This window comes from Phascolarctos cinereus, unplaced genomic scaffold (assembly GCF_003287225.1).
Source record: "Phascolarctos cinereus isolate Bilbo 61053 unplaced genomic scaffold, phaCin_HiC Scaffold_9;HRSCAF=440, whole genome shotgun sequence".
In the NCBI taxonomy this organism is placed as follows: domain Eukaryota; kingdom Metazoa; phylum Chordata; class Mammalia; order Diprotodontia; family Phascolarctidae; genus Phascolarctos; species Phascolarctos cinereus.
In genome coordinates, this window is record NW_027556402.1 from 247229527 (window position 1) to 247256588 (window position 27062).

At 37.6% G+C, this 27062-nt stretch overlaps 2 protein-coding genes across 2 annotated transcripts; both read right to left on the reverse strand.

The window, feature by feature from the left end:
• Positions 1-5290: 5290 nt before the first annotated feature.
• LOC144455364 (olfactory receptor 5F1-like) lies at positions 5291-6235 on the reverse strand. Its single transcript, XM_078148588.1, has one exon. The coding sequence runs from the start codon at positions 6233-6235 to the stop codon at positions 5291-5293; it is 945 nt and encodes a 314-aa protein (XP_078004714.1).
• Positions 6236-19095: 12860 nt separating this feature from the next.
• Positions 19096-20046, reverse strand: LOC110199557 (olfactory receptor 5F1-like). Its single transcript, XM_020974430.1, has one exon. The coding sequence runs from the start codon at positions 20044-20046 to the stop codon at positions 19096-19098; it is 951 nt and encodes a 316-aa protein (XP_020830089.1).
• Between the last annotated feature and the right edge of the window lie 7016 nt (positions 20047-27062).

A 27062-nucleotide genomic window follows, 5' to 3' on the forward strand; every position in this document is an offset into this window, starting at 1 on the left:
TGGCACTGAACTAGATGACATATTATTGAGTCCATGAGTATATGAGTAGATTCCTCTTTATGTATTTTGTTGTTCAATCATTTCAGTCACATCTGACTCTGTGTGATGTCAGTTGGGGTTTTCTTGACAAAGATACTAGTGTGGTTTTACATTTCCTTCTCTTGATCATTTTACAGATGAGGAAACTGAGAGAAACATGGTTAAGTGACTTGTCCAGGGTCATAAAGCCAGTAAAGGCCTCAGGCTGGATTTGAACTCAGTTCATGCCCAGTGATCCATCTACTGTGCTACCTAGATGAGAGACAAAGGCTATTTCTCCCGATCCCAAGACTAATAAATCCCCATGAACTGCTCTCCTACTCTGTATGGTTTAGTTTTGTGTTTCCTCGGTGAAACCCACTTACTTTGAGAATACTCCTCCTCTCTGATTCCCACCCACATAAACATTTTCTCTACAGAGTCACTATCCTTCTCAACCCTCCTCTTTTATTTCTCACTTTAGAAATTTCCCCCATTCTTTAGTTAATAGAGTTCTCTTTTTTACTCTCCCAGTCCTTCCACCTTCTTGAACTCATCACACTCTGACACTTTCATAAAAATATTACAGTCACCTTTGCCAAGATTGAGTGCACCTCTCATCATCTCCCTTCCCAATTTAATGGGCAAAGATAAAGTGCAGGTTGATTTTTTTAACCTCCCTTGCCACTTCCAGACCCTTTGTATGATAATGTCATTATATTATCTTCTCCTTTTAGATTCACTCCCCCTACCTGCATTGTCCTACCTAGACAGTCACCTAACCTTGGTTATTAAGTCTTCTTTATCAAGGAGCTCAGCACCTGCTTCACTGCCTATTTCTTTACCTCAAGCCTTAGCCTCATAATTGTGTTCTTCTAGAGTAGGCCTTCCTTTACGTGTCTGAGGCCGGATTTGAACCCTTGTCCTCCTGAATCCAGGGCCGATGCTCTATCCACCGTGCCACCTAGCTGCCCCTTTTTTTCTTTTGTCTTTTTTTTTTTTTTAGTAACTAACTTTCTAAATTTCTCTCATGTATGGCTTCACTCCACATAAGCTTCACAGAGGAGTGGAGTATCAGGTTTGGAGTATATAGAGGGTTGTGACAGTCGACATGGCAATGTGCTTCATTATAGCAACATCAACTTTCTTAATGAAACAGCAGTTTCTATATAATGGATACACAATATGCACAGCTTCTAATAGTCTTCCTTTCTCCTTAAAAAAAGCCACTTATCACCAAGCTGATTATGACCATTAAGCCTGAAATGCCACCAGCCCTTGGTGTATCATTATTTATAAAACCCAAGCAGAGATGAGCTAGTGCTAGTTTTTTTTCTTTTTTTAACATCAGAGTTGATTTAATTTTAACATAAAAATATTTTATAATTTTTTTGACTTGCCATATATACATGATACTATTTCAATTTCATAAGTGTATGGTAGAAGGTACAAATTCAGAGATGTTAAACGACTTGCCCCAAATCATTGAGCTACTCAGGGTTATAATTAGAATCCAGATTTTTTTATTTACAAATCCAGAGCTCTTTCCATTCCACCCACACAGAGTTCCTTTGTTTCCCTCATTAGAGGCAGCGTCATTTGATTTCAAATCCCACCTCAGACATTTACAGTTAAGTTACATGACCAGGGGATTGGACCTACTTGTCCTTAACTTCTCTTCCAGCTCTTTATTCTTGATCCAATGAAGCTATGAGGAGATTGTAAATTTAACAAAAAATGAGGAGCTTTGGAAATATTTTGAATAATGGTAGCATTATTGGAATGTCTTCAAATTCTGTGGCATATCCTTTTGAATATGCTTAGAGGTGTCAAATTTTTATCTTTCTGAAAGGATTTTTTTTTAATAATAGCTATTTGATTTTTTAAAAAATCTCATTTCTAGAATGCACTCTTCCCTCACTGTCATCTTACAGTATCTCTCACTTCCTTCAAAATACAAAGCAGGTGCTTCCTCCATCATGAAGCCTTCCTGATTCCCAGAGTTAATTGTGCTGGTGCTAATTTCAAGCAGATGAGATGAGTTGATAGCATAATAATTACACCAAAGCTAAATTGCTTCTAGGTTCCTGAATCTACATTGAATTCACACCTGAACAGTATGACCTACCACAAACAGTGATACTCTCAATTTCATTACCACTATTTATTATCCAAAACATTGATTTTTTTTTTAATTTAGCCAGGCAATGGGGTTAAGTGACTTGCCCAGAGTCACGCAGCTAGTAAGTGTTATGTGTCTGAGATCAAATTTGAACTCAGGTCATCCTGACTCCAGGGCCAATCCTCTATCCACTGCACCACCTAGCTACCCTGATACATCTTTCTTCTTTCAGAGTCTCCTATACTTCTTCCTCTCTCTCCTACACTATTCTGATTTTTTTTCTCACAAATTTACCTAATCATTGTATACTCCTCTTTTCTCTCAGCTTATCACCCCTACCTAGGTTTCACTTTCTTCTCATTGCGATATTAATCTTGTAGTTAACATACTAAACACACACTATTCTCTGACATCTAGTCCCTTGATCCATTTTCCATTACCACTCAAGCCTGGACAAAAGCAAGACAGAATTTCCCATATTAAGGATGTTCTCCACCTCTGCTTGTGTATTGCTAAACACGACTATTCACAGTGACATGACCATGATGCCTGGGTCCACTGAAAATTTGCATTTACCTACTACAATCATGCAACCAATACTCTTTCTTGGTTGAGTCTCTAAAGAACTCTTAGTAGCTGCTTGTACAAAAACTTTCTCTAGCAAACTCCACAACAACTTCTTCCCTCAAGAGAAGGATTCATGTTATGGTTCTGTGAGCAAATAAATGGAATCCATCAGAAGCTTTGTGTCTGCATTCATTGGTATTTCAATACTTTCTTGTTTAGCATTCTCTCATTTGTAAATTCTTTGGTCCAGTCTCTGATAAAGAGGTATTCCTTCTCTTTTCCAAGGTGAATGCTTCTGTTTGTGGCCATCTCAATCTCATTCTCTCCTATCCTGGATGTCTAGGGGCACCCAATTTGAAATGGCCAATAATTAATATCTGATGTGGTTCATTTCCTTGGACATGAAGGTATCACAGATGGTTCTTATATGCAAATATGCATAACATGAATGAATTTTTAAAAACATTAAATGTTAATTACCAACACTAAAAGGGAAAAGTATATTTTATTTTTCTAAAATAACTTGCATTTAGCCACTTTAAAAGTCTTCTACTGTTTCTATTAATCTTGTACTTATTACTTTATATTTAAATTAAAATACCCTACTTTCATATAAAATCTATATATTATGTTTGTGATTTTTTTGGCTTACAAATAATTTTTAAGATCTTATAGTATGTGTGTCTCATTTTTATATTTTTTGTGCTTTTATATCTGATATTATTCTAATTTAAACATTTCTCTTTATTTCTATTGAAGGAATTTTTTATTTGTATTTATAATTCTGTAGATTTGCAAGTATGTGTCACCAAGACCTATGGAGTACGTATAGAGTAGACATACAATTTATATCAAGAAATTTATATATTAACTTTGTAATTGACGATATTTCACACAATTTACTCAGATAAGGCCTGAATGGATTCTTGACCTATATATAAGAAGAGATTTTAAAAAATCACACTTAATGATAGATGAATAATTTATGAATAAATAAGCTATAGATAGCAAATGTAGGTGTTAAAAAGCATAATTTCAATCCCGTTGAGTTAAAAAGATTCTGATTCTGTACATACAAAATTAATATATTCAAGATTAGAAGAAAGGCAGAAAATTGGGGAAATATATTTATTGGACAAAGGTCTCATATCTCAAACATGTAAGAATGAGTCATTCTTCAATTGATAAGTGGTCAAAGGATATGAACAGGCAATTTCCAATGAAGAAATCAAAACAATTTAATCATATAAAAATGTTCTAAATCATTATTGATTAGAGAAATGCAGATTGAAACAACTTTGAGATATCATTTTATATCTACTAGGTTGGCCAAAGTGAAGAAGGAGAGTGACAAATGTTGGAGAAGAAGTAGAAAATTTGGGACCCAATTTCATTATTGGTGGAATTGTGAACTGATCCAAAAATTTTGCAGAGCAATCTAGAATTATGGCCAAAGAGTTATTAAACTATCTATACCCTTTGACCCAGAAATACCACTATTTGGTTTATTTCCAAAGCTGATTAGAGGAAAAGGAAAATAAATTATATGTTCAAAAATATTTATAGCAGCTCTCTTTGTGTTGGCAAAAGAAGTATAAATAGCAGGGGCTCCCATCAATTGGCAAATGGCTGAACAAATTGTGGCATATGATTGTGATGGAATACTACTGTGTTATGAGAAATGATGATCTCTGTGATTTTAGAAAAAAATATGGAAAGATTTGCACAAAATAATGAATGACATGAGCTTTGAAGCAAGAGAACATTGTCTACTATTGCAAATGTTCTCTAATTTTTATAATATATAATTTGCAGATGAGTGATTACAAATATCTTTGATATGAATGTTTAATATAAAAATGTTCAGATGGTCATGTAACTGATAGGGAAGCATGTAAATCATTTTTTTTTTAGTCTGTAAAAATAGAGAACACCCGATACACCACCTTTTCCCATTTAGCTTTATCTATCAACTCCTTCCTTACATATGGAAAAAAAAAATCAGCACTAACTCAATCAGTTTAAAACATAGAGTAACCTCTGACTTAACAAGCTACAGAATTCCTTTATCCGGCTTTTTGTGGTATATCAAATGAGTTACAAAACATTGTGTTGTTTTGTTGACCTATGGCAACAATGTCCATCCTTCCTCCCCCCCCCAAAAAAAAAGTCTTGATTCCATATTACAAAAGTGATGCTGTTGTCTAGAATATCTAGCCACATAAACATATGATGCGAGGAACTCCCCATAAAGTTAGAACACTTTTGGGGTATATTATGTGGGATTTTCCCTGATGTTAGAAGCATAAGTCATCCCTCCTTGAAGCTTTTCATTCTGTTTAGTTTAAATTATTTTTTTCATTTGCTAGTTTGTTTGTGTATTTATTGTTTTCACTGCTGTGACTTTCATTGCCATGGTTTTCTCTGGAATCCTTGAAATTAAACCCTTCACTATTAAGTCCCTCCCCTCCACCTCAAAAAAAAAAACCTTATTGGTGTATCTCAGCTAATGAGTAAATAGAGGTTGAAACTGAAGTCTACATAAATTTGCATACTTAATTTACTTTATTATCCTAAAAAAAGTCATATCAGTGTCGGGATCCTTTTTCTAGTTATAGTATTCTTAAAGGTCCTCTTCACTTCTTCATTTCTCAGGCTGTATATCAAAGGGTTCAACATTGGGATAACCACTGTGTAGAATACAGATATCACTTTTCCTTGAGTTGGTGAGTAGTTTGAATTTGGACACAAATAAGTAACAACTGAAGTTCCATAAAATATAACAATGGCTGTAATATGAGAAGCACAGGTTGAGAATGCTTTGCGCCTCCCTTCAACTGAATTCAAGCGCAGAATGGAGAAGAGGATGCAGATATAAGAGGTAAGGATGATCAGAAATGTTCCCAACATGGTTGTCCCAGCAAAAACGAAAATGATAGTTTCATTCATTTGAGTATCAGAGCAAGAGAGTTTGAGTACTGGGGGAGTGTCACAGAAAAAGTGATGGATGACATTGGAGCCACAGAAGGATAAGCTACTTATGTAACTGGTATGAATAATCGAGTTCAGGAATCCTGCTGTGAAGGCCCCCGTGGCCATCTTCAGGCACACTGTCCTTGACATGATAACTGGGTAAAGGAGGGGATTACAGATGGCCACATAGCGGTCATAAGCCATCAATCCAAAGAGGATATGCTCAGTGGCTGCCAAAGCAATAAAAACATACATCTGCACAAAGCAGCCAGCAAAAGAGATGACCTTCCTTTCAGACAATAAGTCAGTTAACATCTTGGGAGTGATGTTTGAAGAGTAAAAAATATCAGCCAAGGACAAGCTGGTCAGAAAAAAATACATGGGTGTGTGGAGTTGAGAATCTATCATGATTAATGTGATCATCCCTGCATTTCCCATCATGGTGAGAGTATAAATCACCAAAAATAATACAAAAAGTGTAATTTGAAGTCCAGGTGAGTCTGTTAACCCCAGCAAGATGAATTCTGTCACTGCAGTGTCATTTTTCCCAGACATTTATTCCAAAATATCGGTACAATCCCACGCTGTAAAATCTTAGAATTAAAAAAAAAACAGTGAGGGGAGGGATGGCTTAGAACTTACAAACAACTGCTGACATGAATTCAGATGGATTAGAGTGGTAAGCGTGTTGAGCTATCCTCAGCAACTCATGAAGCAGGTGTTTATAAAGTGGTGGGCTTACCGCTGTGTTTTTTAAGCTTTATTAAGTATCACCTAACCTCAAGACCCTTTGCTATATGGTAGCACTTTAAAGATCAATTACTACAATAAATATAAAATAAAAAGATATCTGGTAAAGGAAGGTACCAGTAAAATATGGCAAAAAACTTGAGAATGATGGAAAAAAAATTGTTACAGTAGAAAAATTGTTATATGTTAGGTCCAGAGGATATAGTCTTAAATCATCATGTAACCTGTGTACTCTAGGATATATCACAACCTCACTGGGATACAGTTTTATCCTTTTTTTTTCCCCAGGTTGGGGGGTGGGGGGAGTGAAATTTGGACTGGATGATTTTAAAGACCCCTTATAATCTGCTTGATAGAATTTAGAGTGGCCAGGTTGACCTTAACTAAAGAAATTAAATTTGAGTAGAATCTTTCAGGAAAAGAATTACTTCTAAACTCGTTAATCACTCTATTAACAAACATTTATTTAGCACTTACGATATGCTAGGGCAGCTAGGTAGCACAATGGAAAGAGTATTTGGCCTGGAATCAGGAAGACTCATCTTTGTGACTGAAAATCCAAGCTCAGGATCTAACTAGCTGTGTGACCCTGGTTAACTTGCTTAACCATGTTTGTCTTAGTTTCCCCATTTTTAAAATGAGGTAGAGAGGGAAATAGCAAATCGCTCTAGGATCTTTGCAAAGAAAGTCCCAAGTGAGTTCACAAAGTGTCAGAAACAACTGAACCTACTTAAGAATAGCGTTATGTGATAGTCACTAACCTTGGATCAATGGATCACACACAAGACTTGAAAAGATTGTGCTGTGATTGTAATGTGCTCCTGCTTGGCCTAATACTACAACCACTGAAGGCATGCAACTGCGAGGTATAAAAAAATCAAAGAGAATTAATAAATGTTGAATTAACTTGAAATTATTATGAAGAAGGGCTGGGTTTGATAGCTAGATCTGGCTGTTATGAGCCTGTGACTATATTCAATCCACTTGTTCTCTCAAAGACTCAATCACTTGAATGATACATTCACTAACTGCTTTTTCTGAAGAGGACCTCTAGGAAAAATAAACTATTTTCTTAAATGAAAAAAGGGAATTGATTCTGCTGCCAGAAACTGCAATGTTTCAACTTTTGAAAACTCAGTTATGGAAGAAAAAAAATACATACCAAATCTATAGAGCCTCATGATGGGAATGACATTTTCACAATAATCCAAATATACATATATTAAAAATCACTTCTACAATCTCTGTCTTATCAAGTCACAGAGCTTGATCAGTTGCCCAACGTTATGGAGTAATAGTCTTCTCCCCAGATGCTCTTTGTTAGCTTTCCTTAAGGTTCCTTCAACTAGAGATTCTGTTTTCTCTTTATGGTACTTTAATTCCCAGCGCTATTAAATCTTCTTGGGGGAAAAGGTCTAGATTTGTTTTGATTTCCATCTTCAATGGAAACAGAGTCAGAAAACTCTTTGGGGATTCACCTTAGGGAAATCATTCCAATAGAATACGATGAAATGAGGGAATATGAAGAGATTGTAGAGGGAGAGTTAAGTTCTTTCCTTTTGGTGGAACGCCTTAGGGATAATAGTTTGATTCAGATCTTCTAAACAATTTATCCTATGACTTTGGGAAAAGCATGATGATAAGCTGATGAAATGTGTTATTAACACAACAGCAGGATGTATAGATAACACATTAGATGATAACTTATCTATTTGGTTCAGTGTTTTCCGACTCTTCATGACCCCATTTGGGATTTTCTTGGCAAGGCTATTGGAGTGGTTTGTTGTTGTTGTTTTCTCCAGTTCATTTAGCAAATGAGGAACTGCGCCAAACAGGGTTACAGGTTTATTCACTGACTTGAAGGAAGCATAAACAATACGCTGATGAAATTCGTCATTAACACAAGAGTAGAATGTGAAGATAACATGTGAGATGAAAAGAAGAGGGTCTAAAAGGACATCAACAGGTTATGAAATTAGAGAAAATTTGATAAAATTAAATTTAACAGGGCAGATATAAACATGTAAACTTCCATTCAAAAAGAACTTTGAAAGGAGAATATGTGAAGGATAGAGAAATTTATACAATTGTTTTTTGCAATCCAAATTCAGTATAAATCAATAAGCAATCTAAGGTTGAAATAATCAAAGCAGAACTCCCAGGACTACAGCGGTTAGAGTACTATACTGTTTTTGTTTGTTTGTTTGATAGATTGATTATGGCCACCATACATTTGGAGTTTTTGTTTGTTTGTTTTTTTATTGATGAGCATTTTTAGGAAAGACATTCACTATCTGGCCAGCATCTAAAGGACACCAAGTAGGAAGATGAAGGGATTTGAGATTATGTCACAGGAGGATAGGCTGAGTGAACTGAGCACGTTTAACACATAAAAGAAAGGGTTTGCTGGGCAGATCATGAAGAATATCTTTAATAATGGAAGGCATAGACAAACTTGTTCCCCTTGGATCCTGAGAAAAAACACAGAACTCAAAAGAAGTCTAAATGATCACTTTTTCCTATGTGAAGGGGAGAAACTATGCCATCAGATCACAGGATCTTAAATATATTCATGAAAGGGACAACAGAGGTCATCTGTTCTAATCTTCTTGTTTCATAATTGTGGAAACTTAGAGCCAGAGAAGTGTCTGCTAAAGTCACATGTGAGGAAACAGAGCTGGTGCTGAGCCCATGGCCTCTGATTCCAGATGCAATGTTGATTTGATTGCCAATTCCTAATAAGAGGAACTATTCCCCTAATAATGGGAAATGAAGGTTGTAAGGAGTTAATGGATTCCTCTGCTACTATCAATGTGGAGAGGAACAGATTAGTCTCTATAATTTTCAGCATCAAATAGAAATTATTGTATGGAATGTAATAGCTTTTTATAACATGATTCCTCCCAGCAATCTTACCTTTCTTCCACTTTAATCCCTTCCATCAACTCTACAATTTAGTCATACTTTCTTACATACAATGTCTTGGAAATGACGTTCCAATTCCAGCCTCCATATCTTTGCATATTTTTGACATACCTGGATTGCTCTTTTTCCCCTTAGGTTCCCTGATTTCGATTAAGATTCAGGAAAGTGGAAATATTCAGAAATACCCTGTTTCCCAGAGCTAAGGCCCAGCAAGCAGGCTGTGTCCTGCACTTGGCATAACAACAATCTTTTGCCCTGTGGTTGGTATCACCCTCTGGCAAAGTGTGTTGCTTGGACTAATGCCAGGTTTCACCGAGGGCTTTAGCTCCTGCTTTTTCCTGGGGCCATTCATCACATTTTTACACTCCCCGTTCCTTGTCACTGACAGGTACTGCACTCTTATTCCTGTCACAGAACTCTGGTGACAGAGGTGGGCAAGTCCCCCAAGACTTTGTACAATACTTTTCCCATGGGACTGTGGGAACAGCACCTCAATACCTAAAAAATAATTATATCATGGTCCAGCCCCGGATGTTATTTAAGACCTGCCTTTAGTCCAGCATATTAAGCCCCTTTCTTAAGAGGGGGATTCCATATGCATATGTCATTTCTCTCACTTTGAAATTAATTAAACTTGTTTTGTGTCCTGACTCTCCTATCTCTAGAATGCTAATTGTTCAGCTCCGACCCCCCACAGGTTAGAGGCTGCTTCAAGACTAGCTGACATGAAAAATCATAATTTCCGCAGCAGGCTTCTCCTACTCTGTCCCTTGTTCCCATCTTCTTCTGTCTTCCCCTGTGAAACTGCCTTCCATCTACTCTGTTTATTTCATCTATTTACATGTTGAATCTTCTAAGACAACACAAGCTGCTTGAGATCAGGGCCTCTTTTCATGATTCTTTTCTCCTTTATGAAGTACAAAGAGCTTTGCCCAGTACCTGGAATGTGAAAAGTGTTTGGAGAAGATCATCAGGGTGTCTAGGTGCTGAGCCCCAGTTTACCTATCAGTTAGAGGATTGTGTTTATTTTGTTTGGATTGGATTGGAGTCAATCAACAATGACATACCAGCAATGTTCATTGGGAGTGCGTATTTTATTCATTTTTAATTTTTTTTCTGTGTAAATGTCTTTATTAAAAAAAATACAAGAAAAAATGTATTGGGGTGGGGGTATCCACTAAGGTAGTCGCTATTTGAAAGGATAAAATAGTTCAGATCTGAGAGATGCTATGAAGGTAGTAATTCAAAAAGGCTATGATGGATGTTATTTTATGAAGGTACTAATGGCAAGATCTGTCAGCTGGTAGTTTATGTGGGATTGTAGCGGTGTGAGAGGTTGAGAGGTTGTGACCCTTCAAAGACTGAAGTACATGGGTCATCTGGAATGAATTCACAGACTCAAGCATTCTTTAAGCCAAGGTGGCAAAGTTTATTGTTACGCTTTTCAGCCGGCAAGGATTCTTAAAGGATCCTGCAACCTTAGAGAGGTACAGTTAAAGTTCATATAGGATAAAATACAATAAAACATGTGCCAAATATGCCAACTAGGTGATTCAGGGTGGGATTAGGGAGTGGTTAAGGAGCGGTCAGTTCTTAAAGAAACATGCACATCTTGTACCTACTGCACAGGCGTTTTACCCAGAGTTCACTAGGAAAAGCCCAAAAGGCGGGCCACATGGAGATGTGGTTTTAGGCCTGCTACATCACTAAGTCAACCAGAGTCCAGGGTAACTGAGAGTTGTCCAGTCTGCCACCAATCAATGTCTTGTTTGACAAGATAGATGTAGGGAGTATACATATGTATTAGGTCTAGAATACAGTTAATGAGGAGCCCAGAATGTAGATAATGAGGTAGGGCGGTAGGAGATAGTTCAATGGGTAAGAATGTCTTTATGACCCAGTGCAAAGCCAGCTCAAACTAATCATTCCTTCAGGTGCTGTTTGGAACTGCACCAGGGAGAGAGATGAGGGTCTTGCTGGGGCCCACTCATGAGTACTTGCTAAGCACAGGGTCCTCGGGCTGGGGGGAAACTGTCAGGGACAGTGTTTCTGAGGCTAGGGAGAACTTGGGGTCCAAGCACAAGCACCCAAACACAAGCATCCAAGCACCCCATCAGGATGAGAGAGATTTAGCATAACGTCAAGATTGTGAACCACGCAGAAAGTTTGGAAGAGGGATGGGTCTGGGGAAGCAGATAATAAGTTCAGCTTTGGATATGTTGAGTGCAAAATGTTTGGGGTCATCCAATTGAATTCTTGATGTAGCTCCTCCTTTACTTTGGTTTTTGGTTTTTTTTTTTGGCCTAGTCAATGGGGTGAAGTGACTTGCCCAGGGTCACACAGCTAGGAAGTGTCAAGTGTCTGAGTCCACATTTGAACTCAGGTCCTCCTGAATCCAGGGCTGGTGCTCTATCCACTGCAACACCTAGCTGCCCCCCTCCTTTACTTTGACATGAAGATGAAACATGTAATTCTTACATGTAAACATGCATACACAGAATGAAAATTATTTTCACATATTAAATGTTAATTAGAAATAGTAGAAAGTAAAACAATATACTATTTATTTTTCCTCAGTAACTTGCATTTAGTCATTTTGGAAGTCTTTGCTGTTTCTCCTGAACTTGTAATTCTTACTTTTACTGATAAAATTTTTCACATCATGAATTTCTTTCAATTATTTTTTTTTAAATTTGATATAGAATACTTCCATTTGCTCAACTTTTTTATTTTTTAGCTTATGCATATTTTTAAAGACCTTTAAATTTGTCAGTCTCACTTTGATATTTTTGCTTTGTTGTTTTTGCATAGTCCAATATCATTGTAATTTTAAACATTTATTTATGTATTATTTATTATTTGAAGAGATTTTTCTTTCTCATTATAATTCTGTAAAAGTTTAGTTTGGGTCAGTAAAATCAATTTAGTTTCATTCAAGAGCCCTTTGGAGTCTCTCTAACTGCACAAGGTGGTCAGATTTTGTCCTCTATGGCAAATGTTCTCTATATTTTACAATACATAATTTGTGTGTTAGTGATTGCTATAATCTTGGATGTGAGTGTTAATTATTCAAAGATTGTTTAGATGGTCATGGAACTGATAGGAAAGCTTATAGATCAAATTATGTCTGAAAATGGAGAACAGTTGACAAATAATCCTTTTTAATTTAGCATTGATCTATCAAGCACAGCTTTACATATGGACGGATAGAATTCAGAAATATCTCGATCATTTTCAGACATACAGTAACATTTGACTGAATCAGCTACTAGAATTTCCGTATTTGTCATTTTGTTCTTTATTAAATGAGTTATAAAGTATTAGATGATACCTGCTGTGAAATATCCAATTGCTGACCTGTTACAACAATAATTCCCCTTCCCTCCAAACACACACACACACACACACACACACACACACACACACACACACAGATTCCGTATTTTAAAAAATCTTGCTGTTGTCTAGAGTTTCTAGCTATATCAAACACATGATGAATCTTATATACAAAAAGACTGTAGGGAGAGATCCAGGAACAGCCCAGTAGTATAGGGTTACTGGAGGTGGGGTCAGAGGAAGATCTGGGTGAGAGTGGCCAGTAAGCTGGGGTGAACAGAATGCCAGGGACCTGTACCAGGTGACCAAGAGAAAATGGAGTCTAGGTAGGATTAAGGTTGGGAAGTAACCAGGGGCAATCAGGAGGTAAAAGAACAAAATTGGGAGACTGGGTGTAGCCAAAATGAAAAGCCAGTTAAACGGATTACAGCCTCAGGAGAAATGCTGGGGATTTGGGAAAGTCCAGGGACTTTCCTTTTTGAGGTCCAGGTGCCATATACATCATTCCCCCCTCAAACAAATGGGACCCAAATTCTTTTTGGGTAAGGGGCAAAGGTCTTGGCTTCTAAAACTGCTTCCTGCTGTCAAAGGGTATAGAGTTGCCCCTACTTTGAGGGGGTCCAAAAGAGGAGCTTGACTGGAACTGAGCACAGGCTACATCCAGGGGATGATGAAGGTACATTGGCTGGTAACTGTTGTTAGCAATTACCTGTAGGTGAATGACCTGTAGTCTGGAACACACAAATCTGACAGAAAAGACTGCAGGGCCCAGATATATGGAGAAGTAAAAGTGTAAGAGCCCTAATAAAAACATTTACATTTGACCTGCAGGATTATCTGATCTTGTTACTTTTTCAAAAGTTTAAGCAACACTTTTGCTGGTAGAAGTTTTCCACCCTTCCGGTTCAATAGTTACACAAAGCAATTGGCCAAGACACTGATTTTCACTTCAATTACCAATGAAATTCTCCTCCCCAAACCAAATTTAAGATGTTTCTGATTTAATTTCAGTTTTATGGGGGCATTGAATGACTACACATCCAGGTCAAAACAGCAAGATCTCACACGCTTCTATTGATCTTTTATCTTTTGCTGTCTATCTGCTCTGACTATAGAAATTTGCTATAAAAAGATAAAGCAGGGACAAGATTTAGGGCCAAAATATGACAGGATAAAGCATCCTTAGCTCTGTTGGATTCAGATAATTCACAGTTTTCTAACCATGCAGCATCACATCCACCTCATAGCCAGACTCAGGAATAGCCAGGTGGGTTGCATTCCTTTTCAAAGGAACATAATGGGGAAACAGAGCCAGGAAGATCCCATCTTAGAGTGAGGCTAAAATCATCCCCTTAGCTTTCCCCAGTGCAGACTTCCCACCAGTATCACATTCTCTCTGAGTACCTTGTGGCATATCTCTCAGATGGTGGATTATTGATTATTGATGGATTATTATGATACATTGGACAACTTAAAATGAAATCCCATGAGCTTTTACCTCAAACAGCAAGTTTCATTAATCACAGCTGAGGAAAAAAACAAAAACAAAAACAAAAAACTTTTCCTGGATTTACATCTCAAATTTCAATTTGTCTTAGTGTAAAAAGCCAGTCGTTAGAGGTTATTTCCATGCGCTGGCAAATTCTCAGCAATCCATAACACAAACAAGCTTTTTGGAAAGTTTACACATTAAAACAATAACCAGCAATAGCCAAATTGTTTCACCAGTAACCAAATTATGAAAAGTTGCTTGTCATAACGGATACAAAAAGTTCACCAATTGGACACTTGAAACAAACCAATCAGGTGACTTCAATTTTGTTAAATGCTTTTCCTAATTACTTTTCACAGATAATCAACATCTCATCATTAACAGTTAAAACTAAAATTTTAAAAGAGCAGGCTTGCCCAAGTTAGGAGGCCAGCTTCTTTACCTTGACCCATCCTTCTTCCCTCTCTCCCCAGTGCTTCTGGGGGTTGAGGTGGGGGTGGGAGGGGAAAAGGTGGCCCCAGGGCCCAAGGCCATTGCCAACAGGGCCCATGATGTAGCTGCTGCCCCTCCCTGCTACTTCCTTTCACCAGGTGGGGAAGGGCAAATTCGAAGGTGAGGGGGGAAGGGTGAAACTCTCTTTTCTTATGAGAGGGCTGTAAGGACAAGGTATCATATTCCCACAATTTAAGATAACCTTTGACAACTTATAACATCAGCAAAGAATTCGGTAATAACAAGTTACATTGTTTTAACAAGCTTGCAGAACCTTGAAAGGGCGAACCAGCCAGAAGGGCCCCAGAGCTCTAGAAGGCAGAGCCAGTTTTAACCAGCCTTAAGCAGGACAAAGGGCCAGGCCTTTTGGATGACGGGGATTGGGGGGAAGGGGCATGTCAAGGGGACATGGGATGGGTGGATGTGTCAGATTGTAACCTGGAAAGGAATGGACCAATCTGGTCCTGGCAGGGAGGAATCACGGCATTCTAACGGTATAAAACACTTTCTTGCTTCTGTAATCAAACAATCTCTTCTGAGAGGTTTTTCCTGGTTCTCTCACAAGAACTGTAAAAATAAATGATTCTTCATTCACTCTGAGCTTACTTTTGTTTTTAAATAGAAGGCTTTATTTCTATAAGGCCTTATTTCTAACAGGGCTTGACAAAGACACAAAGATTCAAGGGAAGGGAGTGGGAGAAAGGAATGACCAGGGTTGTAAGGAGGTGTTTCAAAACTCCTTAATGGGGGTCAGAGCTAAGATGGCAGAGTAAAACCAGTGACTTACTTGAGCTCTCCACCAAACCCCTCCAAACACCTGTAAAAAATGGCTCTAAACAAATTCCAGAGCAGCAGAACCCACACAAAGACAGAAACAAATTTCCAGCCCTAGGCAACCTAGATGGTTGATTGGAAAGGTCTATTATGGCAGTCTGGGAGAGGACTACAGTGTAGCTTGGGCATACAGGCAAAGACTGGGCCTCAGTGAACCTGGAGCAGGCCTCAGGGGACTGAATCAAGGGCAGCTGTGGACATTTCCAGACTTCCCAACCTAAAAACACCAAAGACAACTTAGAAAGTCAGTAGGAAAGGTATATGACCATGGTGAGAGAGAAGCTTTGTCCCAGCTCTAATCCTGGGGCTGCCCTGGGGCAGCGGCTGCTTCTGGAGCTCTTGGCTCACAGACAAAGGGGGAATTGAGTGGCTGATCAGGATTGTAGGGATCCCTTTGCTGGTGCTGAGGTAGGAATCTCTTGCTTTGCCTGTGCTTGCATCTGGGTCACAGTTCTGGGCAGTGGTCCTAGGGCAAGGAAGCGCTCTAGTGCGGTGGAGCTTGTAGTGGAGGTGAAGAGGAAGTCCTTACATTTCCAAGCTTGTGGTCACTCATAGACCAGAGCGTAGGCAAGGAAAGGAGTAAACACCTCTCCCTTGATCATACCACCTTAGAAGAACTGCAAATTTACAAGTCCCTAGAAGTGTCTTTGAAAACAGCTGCACAAAATCCCCAAAGCTTGGAACAGTATATTCTCCACACTGGAAGCAGAGCCATACCTTAAGAAAGAGTTTATAACTCAAACAATTGGCTGGAAACATTAGCAAACTGCACAAAAAGTCAGACCATAGAATCTTTCTTCAATGACAAAAATAGTCAAAACATACGACCAGAAGAAGACAACAAAGTCAAAGCTCCTACATCCAAAGCCTCCAAGAACAATATGAATCAGTCCCAGGCCATACAAGAGCTCAAAAAAGGATTTTGAGATGGAAGTAAAAGAAGTAGAGGAAAACTGGGAAGAAAAATGAGAGTGATGCAAGAAAATCGTGAAAAAGAAGTCAACAGCTTGCCAAACAAGACCCCCCAAAATACTGAAGAAAATAACACCTTAAAAAATAGCCTAACCCAAATGGCAAAAGAAGTCCAAAAAGCCAATGAGGAAAGGAATGCCTTCAAAAGCAGAATCGGCCAGATGGAAAAGGAAGTGCAAAAGCTCACTGAAGAAAATACTTCCTTAAAAATTAGAATGGAGCAATTGGAACCTAGTGACTTTATGAAAAATCATGATATTGTAAAACAAAACCAAAAGCATAAAAAAAGAAGACTATGAAATATCTCAATTGGAAAAACAACTGACCTGGAAAATAGATCCAGGAGAGATAATTTAAAAATTATTGAACTACCTGAAAGCCATGATCAAAAAAAAGAGCCTAGACATCAACTTTCAAGAAATTATCAAGGAAAACTGCCTTGATATTCTAGAACCTGAGGGTAAAATAGAAATGGAAAGAATCTACTGATCATCTCCTGAAAGAGATCCCCAAAAGAAAACTCCTAAGAATATTATAGCCAAATTCCAGAGTTCCCAAATCAAGGAGAAAATATTGCAAGCAGCCAAAAAGAAAAAAAAAATTCAAGTATCTTGGAAACACAATCAGGATATCACAAGATTTAGCAGTTTTTACATTAAGGTATGGAAAGATTTGGAATATAATGTCCCAGAGGTCAGAGGAGATAGGATTATAGCCCAGAATCACCTACCCAGCAAAACTGAGTGAAATCCTTCAGGGGAAAAATTGGATATTCAGTGAAATAGAAGACTTTCGAGCATTCTTGATGAAAAGACCAGAGCTGAATGGAAAATTTGACTTTCAGATATAAGCCTCAAGAGAAGCATGAAAAGGTAAACAGGAAAGAGAAATCATAAGGAACTTATTAAAGTTGTTAAAGTTAAACCATTTACATTCCTACATGGAAAGATGATATTTGTAACTCATGAGACCTTTGTCATTATTAGAGTAGTTGGAGGAGGAAAATTATATGGATAGATAGATAGGTAGGTAGATAGATAGACAGACAGACAGACAGACAGACAGACAGATAGATAGATAGATAGATAGATAGATAGATAGATAGATAGATAGATAGATAGATAGATACAGGGCACAGGGTGAGTTGAAGATGAAGGGGCGATATCTGGAGAACAGTAAGTGGCAAAACAATTATACTGGGAGAAGGAGAAAGGGAGAGGTAGAATGTGGTTAATTACCTCACATAAAAGAGACAAGAAAAGGCTTTTACAATGGAGGGAAATGGGGGAAGATGAGGGGGAATGAGTGAATCTTATTCTCTTTGGATTTGGCTTAAGGAAGTAATAACATACACATTCAATTGGGTATGGAAATCTATCTTACCCCAGAGGAAAATAGGGGAGAAAGGAATAAGAGAGGGGGGAAGTGGGGGACAATAGAGGTGAGGGCAGAATGGAGGAAGTGGTAATCAGAAGCAAACACTTCTGAAGAGGGACAGGTCAAAAAAGAGAATAGAATAAAAGGGGCAGGGTGGGATAGGATGAAGGGAAATATACTTAGTTTTTCACAACATGACTACTATGGAAGTGTTTTGCATCACTGCACATGTATAACTTGTATCAAGTTGCTTGCCTTCTCAATGAGGGTGGGTGGGGAAGGAGGAAGGGAGAAAATTTGGAACCAAAAGTTTTAAAAACAAATGTTAAAAATTGTTTTCATATGCAATTGGGAAATAACATATGCAGGCAATGGAATATAGAAATCTATCTTTCCCTACAGGAAAATAGAAGGGAAAAGGGATATGAGAAGGGGAGTGTGATAAAAAAGGAGGGCAGAGTAGGGGAACAGGTATTCAGACTGCATGCAGTTTTGGGGTTGGGGAAGGGATGAGATGGGGAGAAAATTTGGAACTCAAAATGTTGTGGAAGTGAATGTTGAAAATTTAAAATAAATGAATTAAGAAAAAATATAAATTAACAAAAGGAAAAAAAACCTCATAAATGATTCATCACAAAACCTCCAGAATCTGCTAAGATGTTTTTACCTGTTCTAACTTTTCCCTGTCACCTCCATGAAGGAGGATTCAGGGGTGTAGAGGGAAGGGAGTAAGTTAGCCTCAGGGAACCAAAAAGCACCTGCAGTTTTCCCGATTCCCTAGCTCCAAGAGAATTGACAGAATTGGGCATACCCTTCCAGATATGGTGTCTGTTGTTGGCTTCTGTGCTGTAAAAGGTGTACTCAGGTCCATGGCCTCGAACCAAACTATTGGACTAAGAGCCTGAGAGAGTCATGCTAAATGTGAGACAGCCTCTTAACTGTCCTTGAAGAATGATCCCAACTGCAAAGCAAGAAAGAAGGAGAGGAGGCTTACGTACTTTCCAGGCTTGGTTGAAGAAGAGTTTGGGGTTAGGCAGCTTCATGGTCAGGGAGCCAAAAATATTGAGGGTTAGATGTTTAGGGGTGTTGGGACCACAAAATCATGACACATGGTTCCTGAATAAATTCAACCCAAGCTTTCTTTCAGCCAAAGACTAAGTTTATTAAAGATCAGCCACATTGGTCAGACTTTTAAGGAATCTAAGTATTTGTATCACCAATACAACTGGGCCAGATGTTAAGAATCTGAGCCTTTAAGGAATCTGGGCCCAATGATGGCATTCTTTAAGGCACTTTTCACTTCTTCGTTTCTCAGGCTGTATATCAAAGGGTTCAACATTGGGATAATCATTGTGTAGAATACAGATAACACTTTTCCTTGAGTTGGGGAGTAGTTTGAACTTGGACACAAGTAAGTAATAATCTCAGTTCCATAAAATATAACAATGGCTGTAATATGAGAAGCACAGGTTGAGAATGCTTTGCGCCTTCCTTCGACTGAATGCAAGCTTAGAATGGAGAAGAGGATATAGATATAAGAGGTAAGGATGATCAGAAGTGTTCCTAACATGTTTATCCCAGCACAAATGAAAATGATAGTTTCATTCATTTGAGTATCAGAGCAAGACAGTTTGAGAATTGGAGGACTGTCACAGAAAAAGTGATGGATGACATTGGAGCCACAGAAGGATAAGCTACTTATGTAACTGGTATGAATAATTGAGTTCAGGAATCCTGCTGTGAAGGCCCCTATGGCCATCTTCAAGCAGACTGTCCTTGACATGATAACCGGGTAAAGGAGGGGATTACAGATGGCCACATAGCGGTCATATGCCATCAGTCCAAAGAGGATACACTCAGTCGTTGCTAAAGCAATAAAAACATACATCTGCAGAAAGCAGCCAGCAAAAGAGATGACTTTCCTTTTAGACAATAAGTCAGATAGCATCTTGGGAGTGACAGTTGAAGAATAAAAAATATCAGCTAAGGACAAGTTAGTCAGAAAAAAATACATAGGTGTGTGAAGTTTAGAATTTATCTTGATTAATGTAATCATCCCTGCATTTCCCATGATTGTGAGACTGTAGATCACCAAAAATAATACAAAAAGTATAACTTGAAGTTCAGGTGAGTCTGTTAACCCTAGCAAGATGAATTCCATCACTGTGGTATGATTTTTTCCAGACATTTATTCCAAATATGAGTACAGTTACGTGCTGTAAAAATCCTATGATAATAGTAATAAAAAAAATACAGTGAGAGAAGGGGTGACTTACCTGAAGAGTAAGTTTGAGGATCTGACAGCTAAAAGGTGCTACTGACATAAATTCAGACTAAGAACAGTGGTAAGTGTTTTGCCGTAACCTCAAAACTCATGAAGTATCTGTTTATAAGATGGTGGTCTTATTGTTGTGTGTGTTTTTTTTTTCTTTTTTTTTTTTACCTTCATTAAGGTTCACCTATGTTCAAGGCTGTATGCAATGCGAAAGGAATATAAAGGTTAATTACTCAAATAAATATTAAGGAAAAAGAGAGATACCTAGAAAAGAAAGGCACCAGCAAAATATGGTAAGAAAGTTGAGAATGATAAAGAAAAAATTGTTACTGTAGAAAAATAAAAACACACTAATATTGGATTGAAAGGGTATAGTCTTAAATTATCATATAATGTATGTACTCTAAGGTACATCACAACCTCTCTGGGTTATGGTTTCATCATTTTTATTGGTTGGGGGAAGGTTGAAACCTAACTCCATGATGCTATAATCTGCTTACTAGAATTTAGCTTGGTCAGGGTTACCTTAAGTAAGGAAATGATATTTGGGTAGAACCTTTCTGGAGAAGAATTACTTCTAAGCTCATTAAATCACTCAGTGAGCAAGCATTTATTGAACACTTGCTATATAAGCCAGGGCAGCTGGGTGGTACAGTAGAAAAAGCATTTGGCCTGGAAAAAGGGAGACATCCTCATGAGTGAAAATTCAGATTCAGAAACTTACTATATATGTGACCCTGGTCAAGTCACTTAACCAGGTTTGCCTCAGTTTCTTCATCTGTAAAATGAGCAAAAGGGAAATAGAAAATCACTCTAATACCTTTTAAAGAAAACACCAAGTGGGTCTGCAAAGTATCAGACATGGCTGAAATTACTGATTGACAATATGTGGTCAGCACTCCATGGGTCCTATGCAAGACTTGAAAACATTTGTCTTATTATTGTAATGTGTTCCTGCCTGGTCAAATACCGTCATCCCTGAAGGCATGGATCTGGGAGACAAAAAAAAAATCAAAGGGAATTAATAAACACTGAATTAACTTGAGATTATTATGAGGAAGGTCTGTGTTATCTAGTGCAGACCGTTATGAGCTTGGTGAGTAAATGCAACTCACTTGTTCTCTCAGAGTCTCAATCACTTAAACTCTAAAATGACATGAGTGATATCTTCACTAACTACTTTTTGTGAGGCAGACATCTGGGAACAATAAACCATTTTCTTATTTTTTGAAAGGAATTAATTCTGCTGCAAAGAACTGCACTGTTTCAACTTTTGCAAACTCAGTTCAAGATATGGAAGAAAAAATACATACCAAAACTGCAGGACCTCACGATGGAAATGAAATATTCACAGTAAACTAAATAGATATTAAAAACAATGTCCATACTCTCTGTCCCATCAGGATACTGGGCTCGATCAGTTGAACAACTTCATGGAGTCATAGTCTTCTCTCTAGCTTTTCATCGTTAACTTTCCTCAAAGTTCCATTAACTAGAGATTCTGTTTTCTCTTTATAGTAGTTTAATTCCCAGTGTTATTAAACCTTCTGGGGGGAAGAAAAATCTAGATTTGCTTTGCTTTACATCTTCAATGGAAATAGAGTCAGAAAATTCTTTGGGGATCTATGTTAGGGAAATTATTTTACCAGAATATGATAAAAAAAAAAAAGAATATGAAAAGATTGTAGAGGGAAATACAATTTCTTTCCTTTTGGTGGAATGACTTAGGGACAGTAGTTTGATTCAGTTACTTAACAATGTATTCAGTAACTTGGAAAAAGCATAATGATAACCAGATGAAATTTGTTATTAACACAACAGCAGAATGTATAGATAACATGTAAGATGATAAATTGTTCCTTTGTTTCAGTCTTTTCTGACCCCTCATGATCCCATTTGGAGTTTCCTTCACAAAGGGTGGGGGGAGAGGGGAAGGTTACTAGTTTGTTTGTTTTTTTTTTCCCTCCCATACATTTTACAAATGAGGAGCTGAGGCAAAAATGTTTACAGGCTTATTCAATGACTTGAATGAAGCATAAATGGTGAGTTGATGACATCTGTCATTAACACAACAGTAGGATGTATAGGTAACATGTTAGATGAAAACAACAGGATTTTTCTCTGTTGGCCATACCTTCATGTGTTTTAGCACAGCTTGTGGCAAACAGGCATCCTCCAGGAGCCCGACCTCCACATGCTTTGGTGTATGCCCAGAGAAATGCCAAAAATTCCCACCTGACCTCAGTACATGCCAGACACCACCAGCTCAACACCAGACAAGCTACCAGACCCTACAGCCTCCAGCAACACTAGTCACTCCACCTCAGCCCCTCAATACAGCACCAGGCACGAGGGTTATCCCATGAGCTGGCACATGAGGTCTGAGTCAGAGCTGCTCCCACCCCAGGTGCAGAGTTCAAACTTAAAAGGATAAGAGGCCTAAAAAGAGATGCGCAAAAACCAGCAAAATATAATCTGGCCATAAAATTTTATTATGGTGACAGGGAAGACCAAGACACAAACTCAGACGAAGACAACAATGTCAAAACACCTATGGGCGAACTCCAAAGAAAAACAGAAAGTGGTCTCAAGCCCAGAAAGAACTCATGGAAGAGCTCAAAAAGGAGCTTAAAATCACATAAAAGAGATAGAAGAAAAATTGGGAAAATAAATTATAATGATGCAAGAGAATTATGAAAAAAGAGTCAACAGCTTGGAAAACTGCTTAAAAAGTAGAATTGTACAAATCTAAAAGGAAATACAAAAATCCACAGAAGAAAACAAGTCCTTAAAGAGTACAATTGGCCAGGGGGCAGCTAGGTGGTGCAGTGGACAGAGCACTGGCCCTGGATTCAAGAGGACCTGAGTTCAAATCCAGCCTCAGACACATAACACTTACTAGCTTGCTGACCCTGGGTAATTCACTTAACCCCATTGCCTAGCCAAAAAAAAAAAAGTACAAAAGCTAATTGAGGAAAATAACAACTTAAAAATTAATGTTAGGCAAGTGGAAGCTAATGACTCTATGAGAAATCATGAATCAATCAAACAAACACAAAATAATAAAAATAATGGAAGAAAATGTAAAATATCTCATGAAAAAAAAAAGCTGACTGGGAAAAAAATGATCCAGGAGAAATGATATCAGAATGGTTAGACTACCTCAAAGTCATAACCAAAAGGATGACCAGTAAAGCATCTTCCAAGAAATTATCAAGGAAAATTGCCATGGTGTCCTGGAAGCAGAGGGCAAAATAAGAATTGAAAGAATCTACTGATCCCTTCGGGAAAAATATCAAAAAATAAAAACCATGAGGAACATTGTAGTCAAATTTCAGAACTATAAGGTCAAGGAAAAAATACTACACATGGCCAGTAAGAAACAATTCAAATATTGATAAGTCACAATCAGGATCACACAGGACTTAGCATCTGCAGCTTTAAATGATCAGAAATCATGGAACATGATATCCCTGAAGGCAAAGGAGTTAGGACTACAATCAAGAATCGCTTATGTGGAAAAATTAAGCATGATATATCAAGGGGGAAATGATCATTCAATGACACAGAAGGACTTTGATGTCTTCATAAGGAGAAGACAATAATGAAATCAAAAATTCGATCTCCAACAATAAAGTCCAAGAGAAGCATATACAGGTAAAAAAGGGGGAAAAAAATAAGGAATTCAATAGAGCTAAACAGTTTGTATCCCTACACAAGACGTGATACTTGTAACTCTTAAAAATTCTATCAGTAACAGTACAGATAGAAGGCATATACACAGAGGGTGTGGATATAAGGTGAATTTGAGGGAATGACATAAAGATAAAAGGATGAGAAAGGAGTACACTGGGTGCAGAAGGAAGGGAGAGGTAAAACAGGGTAAATTATTTTACATGAAGAAGTGAGAAAGACATTACAGAGAAAGATGGGGAGTTGGAGATGGCATTGCTTGAACCTTACCTTCATCAGTATTAGCTCCAAGAGGAAATAATATACACAATCAGTTGAATATAGAAATATATCTTACACAGCAGAAAAGTAGGATGCTAGGAGATTAAGTAAATGGGGGAGGGGGTGACTGACAAAAGTGAAGGTGAATTAGGGGAGTTGGTAAACAAAAGCAAAACATTGTCAAGGAGGAAAGGTGTGAAAGAAGAGGACAAACAGAAGGAAAAAATTGATAGAGGGAAATACGCAGTAAGTAATCATAACTGTGAATGTGAATAGTATTAACTCTCCCATAAAACGGAAACAAATAGCAGACTGAATAACAAACCTAAATCCCACAATATGTTGCTTACAAGAAACATACTTGAAGCAGAAAGACTCTCACAGAATAAAGGTAAGAAGCAAAATCTACTTTGCTTCAGCTGAGTTATGCAAGGTATGGATAGTAATGCTGATCTTGGCTAGAGTGGAAGCAAAAATGGACCTGAGCGAGATGAGGAAAGAAACTACATCTTGCTAATGGGTACCATAGACAATGACGCAATTAAATTAGAAGGGCAAGGAATAGTCTACCTGTTGGATTTATGGGAAGGGAAAAATTGATGACCAAATGAGATAGAGAGCCTTATGAAATGTACAATTGATAATTCTGATCAAAATAAATTGAAAAGATTTTGTACAAACAAAATCAATGCAACCAGGATTAGAAGGAAAGGAGGAAGCTGGGAAATAATCTTTGCATCAAGTGTCTCTTATCAAGGCCTCATTTCTCAAATATATGCAGAATTAAGTCAAAATTATGAGAAGACAAGCTATTCCGAATTTGATAAATGGTCAAAGCATATAAACAGACAATTTTCAGATGAAAATGTCAAAGTTATCTATAGGCATATGAAGAAGTGTTCTAGGTCACTTTTGATTAGAAAAATGTAAATTAAATCAACTCTGAAATACTAATCTCCCATTAATCAGATTGGCTAATAAGACAAAAAAGGAAAATGAAAAATGTTAGAGAGGATATGGGAAAATTGGTACACTAATGCACTTTTGGTGGAATTGAGAACGGAACCAATCATTCTGGAAAGCAAATTGGAACTATGTCCAAAGGGCAACCCAATTGAATATACCCTTTGATCCAGCCATACCACTACTATACCTGTATGCCAAAAAGATCATAACAAAGGGAAAAGGACCTACATGTGCAAAAAATATTTATGGCAGCCCTATTCATTCTGAGAAAAGAACTGGGATAATTTGAAAGAAGTTTAAATGGCAGATTTTTCCTATGGAAAGGGGAGACATTTTGTCATCAGATCATAATATCTTAAGTATAATTATGAAAGGGATGACAGAGATCACCTATTCTAATGTTCTCATTTTATAGTTGTGGAAACTTAGAGCCAGAGATGTAAACTATCTGCTAAAGTCACATAAGATGGAACAAAGGTGGGGCTAAACCCATGGCTTCTGATGCCACATTCAATGTTGATTTGATTGACAATTCCTAAAAATAGGAACCTTCCCTAAGGAGAATTGAAGATTTTAAGGAGTTGATGGATTCCTCTGCTACTGGTCCACATGAAGAGGAACAGACCGGTCTCCATAAATTTTGTCATCAAACAGAACTTCATATTTGGCATATAATAGTTGGGTTTTTTTTTTAATAACTAGATTCCTCCCTTCATTCTTACTATTCATATACTTTACTCCCCTCTATTAACTGCACAATTTTATTTCACTTGCCTACATACCATTTTGGGAAAATGGCATTACATTTCCAATGTCCATATCTTTTCACAGTGCGTTTGACATAACCCGAGTGCTCTTTTTTCCCCCACTTAGGTTCCCTGCTTTCAATTAAGGTTCAGACAAAATCAGACTTTCTGCAGCAGGTTTCTCCTGCTCTGGCCCTTGTTCTCAGCTTCTACTGACTTCCTCTGCAAAACCCTTTACTTTGTTTATTTCAAGATTCTATTTATGTGTTGACTCCTCCAAGGCAATGTGAGCTCCTTGAGATCACGGCCTGTTTTCATGATTCTTTTCTTCTTTATGAGGTACAAAGAGCTTTGCCCAGTACCTGGCATGTAAAAAGTGTTTAGAGACGATCATCAAGGTGTCTAGGTGCTGAGCCCCAGTTTACCTATTATAGGATTGAGTTTATTTTGTTTATATTGGTTTGACTTCAATCAGTGATGATATACCAGAGATGTTCATTGGATCTGCACATTTTAGCAAAGAATCTAACTTCTTCCTGGTGTCCTAGACTTCTTTAGGTCACTTTTAACTTAAGTGGATGGATCCAAATTATGAATAATCCATTTAACGCAATCAACAGACATCTGACCACTGCATAGACTGAAGCACCATACTTTGCAAGTGCAGATTGAATATCTGAAATTATCCTTTAGATTCCACTAATTCGTGTTATCAGGGCACTTTGCAAAGCTAATCTTCATGCTCCATGCTATACAAGTTCCTATGTGTTCCCATGCAAATAATGTATGAGCGTTAGGTGACATAGTCAAGCCTGGCTCTTTAGAGACTTGGCATCTATCCCTGAGTCCATCTGCATTTTCAAATGCTGCCCCTGTTTCATTTAGCTTCTCAAAAACAGAAGTCTCTCAAAAATTTACTCAATGGTCGAATGAACAACCAGTCGCTTTATTTTATATTTATGTGTCATTAATTATTTTGATATTTACAAGACAAGTATTTCATTTACTCTACAGATTTAGCCCAATTTTCTTATGAAGAATAAAATTGAAGAAAAATAAATCTGGTGCAGAACCCTTATCTATTGATGTTCACAATAATCTCACATAGCAAACTCACCATTTTACTCTGAGGTGGAAGTCATGTCTCATTATTACTTTTCCAGGTCCATCATTAGCTTTTCTATTACTCAAATTTCAAAATCATTTCGGAAGGCTTTTGTTTTTCACTCTCAAAGTTGGATTTATTGCTTTTACCAGTATTTT